Source organism: Rousettus aegyptiacus, unplaced genomic scaffold (assembly GCF_014176215.1).
Source record: "Rousettus aegyptiacus isolate mRouAeg1 unplaced genomic scaffold, mRouAeg1.p scaffold_m13_p_9, whole genome shotgun sequence".
Taxonomy (NCBI): Eukaryota; Metazoa; Chordata; class Mammalia; order Chiroptera; family Pteropodidae; genus Rousettus; species Rousettus aegyptiacus.
Genome location: NW_023416312.1, coordinates 91,036,542 through 91,045,737, shown reverse-complemented (window position 1 = coordinate 91,045,737; position 9,196 = coordinate 91,036,542). Strand labels below are relative to the sequence as shown.

Here is a 9,196-nt window from a genome sequence, read left to right as displayed (position 1 = left end):
AGTTCTCACATAATTACTATTAGAAAATACTTTAAATTGTAATGCCCTGTGTTAAAGGAGTATATTAGTTTGCAAGAGCCATCATAACAAATTACGACACAGTGGGGGGCCTAAACAGCAGAAATTTAGTTCTTTATAATTCTCAAGGCTAGAAGTCCAAAATCAATGCATTGGCACGTTTCTTCTGAAGCCTGTTTCCTTAGCTTGCAGATGGCTAAGTCTTCGCATATCTTTCTCCCTCAGTCTTCACATATCTTTCTTTTGTCTGTGGCCTAATCTCTGATTAAAAGGACACAAGTCATATTGGATTAGGGCCCATTCTTATGACCTCGTTTGACCTTAATTACCTCTTTAAAAGCCTTATCTCCAAATTCAGTCAAATGCTGATATGCCGGGGGTTAGGACTCCAAAACACAAATTCTGGGGTACGCAATTCAGACCAATACAGGAGGAAAAAACTTGAGATTACATCGATGGATACAGAAAACAAAACGGGAGAAAGAAATTCAGTACAAATTCATGGGACATGTCGTAGCAAACGAAGATTAAGGGGGAACTTCCATTTCCTAAAATCTATAGCAAATAAAACTTTCCATGAAAGTCAGGGAAAAGACAGAGATACGTGGTATCGCGTCCACCATTCAAAACTACACTGGAACACAAAGCCAGAGCTGTGGCTATCAACATAGATAAGAGGCACGAATATTGAAAAAAAACCAAGATACTATTTGATATTAATATGATCGGCTATGTAGAAACATCTAAGGCATAAGCATGAGAAATATTCAAAGAATAAGAAACTTCAGAACAATAGCATAAGCTCAGTAGAGCAAAGGCAAGAGCCTTGCCACCTAAAACCAATAACTAATGGGAACATGCGTAAGGAAATATCCCATTCACGGCAGCAACAAAATCCAAGAATTACCTGAAAAGGACCACCACAAAAATCAACGGGGTCTTTATAGAGGCAACTGGAAAAGCTTCCCGAGAGATATAAGTAAAATAAATCCCAAACAAACAGTACCGTATCATATTCACCGATGGAACACACATCACTGTAAAGATGTCCATTCTTATTTACACACTCAGTGCCTTACCTGTAGCTGCTGAGAGGACAATCGAGCTTGGGCTGCTGTCTTCTGCTCCCACAATCAGTCTGGAAAACCATAGAAGAAAAAATTTAAAAAACACACACACACATCAACAATGAAATCTCAACAACAAAACATAGGTCAGCAAGGAGAGTCTCTCTCGGGGAGACTGAGGGCTGTGTTGAATTCCTACCCACCTTTGGGGTGAAGGAGTTCTGGGGCTAAGAGATACCGCGGATAGTTTGTGACTAGTAATGGGAGGCAGCGGACAAGAAAAGGAGGAGCAAAGTTTTCAAATTTTTGCTTCTGCTCCACTGCAGAAATCTGAGGCTGCACCTAACATCACAGATGCCAGTAGGCCTGGGGTAATGTCAAGGACAGCGGGAAAGACTGCTTGACTATGACTCCACTCTGCTAACAACCACCTAAAAATAGTCTAGAGAGAAAGGGCTGGTCTTCCTGGAAAAAAAATATCTATCTATCTATCTATCTATCTATCTATCATCTATCTATCTATCTATCTATCTATCTATCTATCTATCTATCTATATATAGCGGCAGAATTAAAGAATGAACTCCAAAGGGAATAGTATCACAATGAATCACCCATAGTAAGAGTAGATATTCTTTCTGAAACACACACACACACACTTTGCATATACACCTGGTAGAGACGTATAATGTACAATCTATTTCGCACTATGGATGGGGGTTATAGAAAAGAACATCACTGCACAGTTAGATAAGCTCAAAAAAGGTATGATGTCCCCAAATCAAGCTGTTTAGCCTCTTCCACGTAGAAAATACATTTGTTTTAGAATAAAGACTTTCCAAAGGCCAAGTCTGGCTGGCGACCCTATGGGAAGTGGGGCTTCTTCTCCGGCATGGGTGCTGCTACTCCCCACCCAGCATCTTAGCCTGGACCCCAAAAGGATTCTTCCTAAGAGCTGCACTTGATAAACGGTCAGAGCCGGCAGGGAGGGATAATTGCCCACTTAGTATTTAACTGCGAAGCCAGGATACAAGATGAGGAGCCCCGCAAGGAGAGGACTGAGCGGTCCACTCATTCCAGGACGGAGAGTACGCCACAGAACTCCGCTTCCCTGTTGACGTCACTCCCAGCAGTCTCCAGGCAACAGTCTCAGGCTGAGCAGCGCCCCCTTGTTTCCGGCTTAGCGGTCTCGGGGAGGTGGAGGCCTCGGTCTGAGAGTAGCAGACATAGGTCGGCAGAGGAGGAGTCCGGACCCTGCCAGGCGTCAAGGTAAGGACCGGCGGGAGGATTTGCAGGCCTGACGAAATGGGGTCCAGCCCTGCCCCGTTTCTGTGGGTAGCCCCGAGAGGCCCCAGAACATGGTCCCTGGCTGTGTTTGGGAGAAGAAGGGAGGGACGGGCCTCTGCCAGTCGTCAAAGTGAGGACCCTCAGGGAGCTCCAAGCACAGGGAGTAGGATGTAGCGTTTTGGGACTTCCGTCTCAGGAGTTCCCAGGGATGTGAGGCTCGTCTGAAGGAGTCCGACAGAGGTCAGCACCGTGAGGGAGAACCCTAAGGGAGGAGTGAGTGGCGCCCTCACCACAGATTAAGGAGACCTGCCGACCCCCCCCCACGCCCCCCCCACCCCGACGTCCCCCCCCCCCCCCCCCCGTGCCCTTACTCTGAATCCGGGGAAGGTCAGGCAGGGTCCCCGGATGTTCCGTTTCCTGACTTCGCTGGCCCTGAGCCTGATGGGCAGGGCTTCAGCTCAGCGAGGGAGGAGGCTGAGGCCTGGCCAATCATCACCGCCAGGACCGGGGGCGGGGCGTGGGGGCACTGCTCGCTGGCGAGTAAAGGACTCCACCCTCACCCTACCCCTGCAGTCGGCCCCAGGAGGCCCCGAGTTGGCGGGCCGGCGGTGTTCAACCTTTCGTCGCGTCTGCGGAGGCTGAGGGACGTGCGGCTTGCGCTGAGATCGGTGGAGATAGTTTGCAAAAGCAAGAAATTCTAGGCTCTGCCAGGCGTCCAGGTGAGGACCCTGAGGAGGAATGGGGAGGTCTCCCGTCGCGGAGAGTGGAGGCCAAACTAGGTCCTGCCTGTGCCCTCAGGTCTGAGGAGCTCCAAGCACGGGAGGTGGCATGTGGCGTTTCGAGACTTCGGTCTAGGAAGTCTGAGAGTCCTGAGGCTTTCTCTGAGTGGTCCAAGTCCCAGGCTTTCCCTAGTCCTGCCTAATGGAGGGGACCTCCCACCCGAGGGGGAGGGGATGGGGCTGGGGTGGCAAGACCTGGCACACACTTGCAGTTAGCTGGCACAGGCAGGGTTCCCGAATGTGGTGTGTCCCGCCTTCCACTCGGGCAGTAGGAGGCACCTGAGGCTGTGTCAATTGGGGCTGGATGCGTGTCAGAAGAGGGGAGTGGCCCTGGCTCTGCTAGGCATCTCTGAGAAAGCACTGAGGGGACCCCTTGCCGTAGAGAGGGTTCCCTTACCCCGCCCTCCCTGCTGGTCCAGGCCCAGCCACCTCCCCCCCCTCCCCCCCGTTGTCAGGCTTGGGAAACCACACGCTGGACTCCGGACTTCCATTTTGGGAGTCTGGGGAACATGCGGCTTTTTCCGAGGGGTGCGGACTCTGGTCGGTAGAGGGAGGAGTCCTAAGCCCTGCGAGGCTTCAAGGTGAGCACCCCGAGGGCGGAGTAAGAGGACCTCCCCCTCCAGATCCAAGGAAGCCCACAGCGGTCTAATCCCTCGCATCAGCCCCGAAAACACACGGGGCAGGCCTGTGGAGCACAGGGTCCCACCTTTATCCCTCTGACTTATTTTTCAGGCATCTGACGGAGATGGGACCATCCTCGGGGCAGCAGAAGGGATGGCATGCACACCCTGTCAGGAATAAAAATGAATACTTTGAGGATAGATGATGGGACCTTCTGCTATAGACAGTGGGACCCCGCATAAACCCCACCCGGCCCCCAGTCAACCGTGGGAGGACTCAGGCATGGGGGTCGCAAGTAGTGCTCCCTCACTTCCTCTAGGAAGGGGTGGGACTTGCCCCATGGAAGTGAGGCTTCATCCCAGGAGGCACCATGAATACATGGAAGAAAGACAGAAGATACCTCCCACTGCAGAACAGATGGGATTCAGCTCCTGCTGTCAGCCCTAAGAGCCCCTGGGCAGGAGTGGCAGGAGATGGCCTCCCTTTACTTGTATCTGGAGGTTCTCAAGGGAGAGAGAACCTAGGGCTGAAGGAGCAAGGGCAGCGTAGCAGAGGGAGGAGTCTCACGCCCTGCTGGGGGCAGGGGGGTCAGTTTAAGGACTGAGATCACACCCTGCTGCAGAACAGATGAGACCCAGGGGTTCTCCGCCCTTGCCGTCAACACGGGAGTACCAGGGGCACGGTTACTGGATGTGGACTCCCACATTATTTTGGGGGTGGTCTCAAGGAGATGAAGAACTTGGTCTCGTGGGTATGGCTCAAGATCAGCAGTGGGAGGCATAGCACACCCTGCCAGGTGTCAAGCTGAGGTCTCTGAGGGAGCATGTAGATAATCGCTCACCCCATGGGGCCTCACAGAAACTTGCCCCTGCTGTCAGGCCTGGGAGGCCACACAGCAGAGTTGTCAGATGGAGCATTTTCTGACTTCCACTTTGGGAGTCTGAGGGAGCTGAGGCTCTTTTTGAGGGTTGCGACCTCAGACCCTGCCAGCCATCAAGCAGGGGACTGTGAGGGTGGAACGAGAGGCCCTCCCAACCTGGGTAGATGTGGCCCGGGCCTGCCCTGAAAATGCCTCAGTCCCAGTGAGTGTGTCCCGACCCTGCCCAGCCTCTCTGGTCAATCCCAAGAGCCCACGGCAATGTTGGTCAGATGTGGCGTTTCTTTACTTTTCTCTGGAGGAGGGTCTCAGAGAGGTAAGGGCCTTGGTCTAAAGACGGAAAGTCTGAGGGGTACACATCAGTTCAGAAGAGGGAGGAGTCCCAGGTCCTGTCGGGGCATCAAGGTAAGGGCCCTTGGTGAGGCTTGAAGGCACCCCCCGCCCCCCGCCAAAAGAAAAAAAAAAAAGAAGGACTCCACAGAATCTCAGTCCTGGGAGGATCTGAGCAGCGTTGGCCAGATGGGAGGAACTCTCACTTTTTCCAGGATCTCTACCGGGAGTCAAGGTGATGGAGTGCTTTAGGGAGGTGAGGTCTCGGTTGGAGGGGGAGCTTCAGGTCAGCAGAGGGTAGGCTAGGCCTTGCCAGGAGTACAGATGAATAAGTACCTGGAGGGAGGATTGAGTGCATTCCCCATGCCAGTATGGACGCCAGACAGGGGTGTCTGGATTGGCTGACTTTTCACTTTTGTCTGGAGTGTCCCAGGGAGGTGAAGGCCTTGGTCTGAGCTGGTGACATCAGCAGGGGGAAGAGTCCCAGGATCCGTGAGGAGTCAAGGTAAGATAAGGACCTCGAAGGAGTACTAAGGGTAGCACCCCCCAACCCAGACAGAAGGAGCCTCATAGAAACTCCACCCTGTCCCCACTGTCCTCCCTGCGCTGGGAGGGTCTCAGCAGGATGCCCAGATGCGCTGTGCCATCACTTCCTTCGTGGGGTGGGTGGAGGTGTTTCTGGGAGATGAGGCCTTGTTCTGAGGGGCTTATTTCAGGTCAGCAGAGGAGGCGAGCCCAGGCCCTGCAAGGAGCAAAGAGGGACACCTTGAGGGAGGACAGAGGGAACCCCCATCTCAGGACAGACGGGGTCTGGCCACTGCTATCAGCCCTGGGAGACCCTGGGCAGGGGTGGCCAGATGTGACGTCTCTTTAATTTTGTCTCGACAGTGTCAGGGAGGTGAGAGCCTTGGTCCGAGTGCGAAGGCAGGTGAGCTGCGGGAGCCTCGCTTCAGGTCTGAAGAGAGAGGAGTCCCGAATTCTACCAGGAGTCAAAGAAAGGACCCTTGGTGAGGCCCAAAGGTACTTCCCACCCCAGAAAGAAGAGACCACACAGAGCCTGGCTGTCTTCTGTTCTCACCCCCGGGAGGATACAGGCAGGGTTGGCAGGATATGGTATGCCCTGATTTTCTCCAAGGGTAGGGGAGGTGTCTCGGCCGGGTGAAGTTATGTTCTGAGGGGGCTGTGTCCAGTCAGCAGGGGGTGGCCCAGGCCCCGCCCACAGGAAAGTTGAATATCATGAGGGAGGCTTGAGGCTAACCCCACCATCGGACAGATGGGGTCCAGCCCTTGCTGTCAGCACTGGAAGACCCTAGCAGGGGTGGCAAGACGTGGTGCCTCGTCAGTTTTGTCCGCGGGTTCTCAGGGAGCCGACGGCCTCATTCTGGGGAGGTGTCAGTCTGAGGGGGAGCCCCAGACTCTGCCGGAGTCTCAGATCGGGACCCTGAGTGAGGACTGAAGGCTCAGCCTCACCCTAGCACTGAGGGCATACCCAGCCCTACCCTGTCCCTGCCGTCGGCGTTGGGAGGGCCCTGAGGCACAGTGGCTGGATGTGGTGCACCCTCACTTCCTTCTTGGCGGTCTCAGGGAGGTCAAGGCCTGTTCTAAAGGGGCCAGACTCAGGACAGCAGGGGAAGGGGTCACAGGGCCTACCAGGCATCAGTGTGAGGGATGAGGGTAACCGTCAGGTAGGAGAGAGGAATCTGCCCAGATTTCAGCCAGTCCTTGGTGTCATGCGGGAGGGGGTGGGAGGGAGGCGGCGGGGGGCCTCGTTAGGGGATAGGTGAGTGCCTTAGTGAGCATGGAAGGGATCATCCACTCTAGAACAGTTGAGACCTCACTGAGCATGTCAGGGGCCCCAGGAGCAGTGAGGAAAGGGCCTTGGCGTGAGGTCCGTGTCCTCAGGTCAGCAGAGCAGAGGAGGCCCAGGCAGAGCTAGGAGCCAGTCAATGTGAGGTTCACACCCTGACTGCCCACCAAGGAACCTACCCATGCCAGAACAGAAGGGACCCCACAGCCCTCGACCCCACCTGCTCACTGTCAGACCCGGACGCCTTGGGCTGCGCTAGCCGGCTGCACCCTGAGGAGCTTTCTCACATCCTTATGCAGGTTCCTAGGAGAGAAAACGACCTCCGGGAAGACAGGAGTCCTGTGAGGCCCTAGAGCGACTCCTAAAGCGGAGACCTGTAAGTCGGCCTCTGTCAGAGCTGCCAAGGCTACATTTCTCTGCTGAGGCCACTGACGCTCTCCCTCTCTCCCTCAGGCCCGTGGGATCCCATCTCCTGCTCACACTTCTACCTGCTGCCACCAACAAGAGTCATCATGCCTCACTTTGCAAAGCGTCCACGCCTCACATTTGAGCCAAACTTTCAGACCCAAAGTCAGATGCAGGGCCTGATGGTAGCAGGGGCGCCCGTAGATGAGGAGGAGGAGAAGAAGAAGGAGTTGGAGGAGAAGGAGGAGGAGGAGACTGCTTCCGTTTCCTCTTGCTCTTTCACCTTCTCCTATCCCTCCACCTCGTCTTCCCCTCCTTCCGCTCCTGTGATCCCAGACATTGAAGAGGAGGAGGAAGAGCACGAGGAGGAAGAGGAGGAGGTGGAGGAGGATGAGGAGGAGGTGGAGGAGGAAGAGGAGGAGGGGGAGGAGGAGGAGGGGGAGGAGGATGAGGAGGAGGTGGAGGAGGAAGAGGAGGGGGAGGGGGAGGAGGATGAGGAGGAGGTGGAGGAGGAAGAGGAGGGGGAGGGGGAGGAGGAAGAGGAGGAGGGGGAGGAGGAACAGGAGGAGGAAGAGGAGGAGGTGGAGGAAGAGGAGGAGGAGGAGGAGGAAGAAAAGGAGGTAGAGGAGGTGGAGGAGGAAGAAGAGGAGGTGGGGGAGGAGCAGCAGCAGCCTGCTGCTAAGTTATTACGTCCTCCCCATAGTCCTCAGAGTTCTGGCTCCTCCTCTCCCTCCTCCTCCACGTCATGGAGCACTTCAGATGGAGACTCCAGCAGCCAAGATGAGGATACAAGCTCTCTGCAGATCTCGGTAGACACTGAATCCCCGGAAAGGGATTTGCTAGATGAGAAGGTGACTGATTTGGTGCGTTTCATGATCCTCAAGTATCGACTGAGGAAGCAAATTGCAGAGGCAGAGATGCTGAAGCTTGTTATCAAAGAGTGTAAGAGTGAATACCCTGTGATCTTTAAGAGAGCTTGTAGGTGCCTGGAGGTGATCTCCGGCATTGACGTGAAGGAAGTGGACCCCACCACTCACTCCTATGTCCTTATCAACTCACTGGATCTCACCTATGATGATATGCTTGGTGATGACCAGAGCATGCCTAAAAATGGCCTCCTGATGATCATCCTGGGTGTGATCTTTATGGTGGGCAACTGCGCCCCTGAGAAAGACATGTGGGATTTCCTGAATACGATGGGAATATATGCTGGGAGGGAGCACTTCATTTACGGGGAGCCCAGGAAGCTCCTCACCAGAGATTGGGTGCGGGAGAATTACCTAGAGTACCGGCAAGTGCCTGGTAGCGACCCACCGTGCTACCAATTCCTGTGGGGTCCCAGGGCCCATGCTGAAACTAGCAAGTTGAAAGTTCTGGATTTTTTGGCCAAGATCAAGGGGACTGACCCCATTTCCCTCTCCTGCTGGTATGTGGAAGCTTTAAGAGATGAGAGAGAGCGAGCCCAGGGCAGAGTTTGCCCCACAGATCGCGCCGCTCCCATGTTCGTTGTGCAGCGTCGTTCTGCGGCCTCTCCTTTCCCCAACTGAAGGATGGGCCCGCATCGTCACTCTGAGTTTGAGGGTCAGGGTCAGGGGAGAACACAGTGTACAACAACTTTCTGTTCCTGTTCTGTCTGGGAGACTTGGAGGTTTATCTTTTTTCTTTTCTTTTTTCTCCTTTTGGTATTTTTCAAACGCTGCTGTTTCATTAGCTTTAGAATCCGAGTGGGTAAATGCCGTTGGCCAAACATGCATTGCTGTTTACCAGGTTTAAGAATGAGTTTTGATATTTTGCAAAGCAAATTGGGGAACAGTCCATCTTCCTTTGTGATCTGGAACAAGAGAACATGACACTGGAATAGGAATTTCCTTGGAAATGTGAAAGAGTTCCACAGAAAGAAAAAAATGTAACGGGGTGGTTAATTTTTTGATTCCATTAAGCATTTTAGTTGACTCTGTAACGTTAAAAGATATACATACCTGGATTTGCTTGGCTTATTCAAGAAAG

General features: G+C 53.8%; 1 protein-coding gene and 1 long non-coding RNA gene across 2 annotated transcripts; both read left to right on the top strand.

Annotated features, from left to right (window-relative positions):
- The first annotated feature begins 2,077 nt into the window (after nt 1-2,077).
- Nucleotides 2,078-6,035, top strand: LOC118607874. The gene is made up of 4 exons (XR_004952891.1): nt 2,078-2,352; nt 2,944-3,089; nt 5,411-5,482; nt 5,866-6,035. It is a non-coding gene; the product is annotated as an uncharacterized LOC118607874 (long non-coding RNA).
- Nucleotides 6,036-6,250: 215 nt separating this feature from the next.
- On the top strand, nt 6,251-9,196 carry LOC107506268 (melanoma-associated antigen 10-like). The gene is made up of 4 exons (XM_016136944.2): nt 6,251-6,422; nt 6,956-7,125; nt 7,526-7,569; nt 7,893-9,196. Exons 1-4 carry the CDS (start codon nt 6,251-6,253, stop codon nt 8,734-8,736), a joined length of 1,230 nt encoding a protein of 409 aa, XP_015992430.2. The 3' UTR covers nt 8,737-9,196.

Excerpts from the sequence above, each read along its gene's own strand:
- LOC107506268 (XM_016136944.2), top strand. The coding sequence starts at position 6,251 with ATGGGGTCCAGCCCTTGCTGTCAGCACTGGAAGACCCTAGCAGGGGTG. Across the intron at positions 6,423-6,955 it reads GTCTCAGATCGGGACCCTGA|GAACCTACCCATGCCAGAAC; the intron begins GTGAGGACTGAA and ends CTGCCCACCAAG. Across the intron at positions 7,570-7,892 it reads ACGAGGAGGAAGAGGAGGAG|TCCTCAGAGTTCTGGCTCCT; the intron begins GTGGAGGAGGAT and ends TCCTCCCCATAG.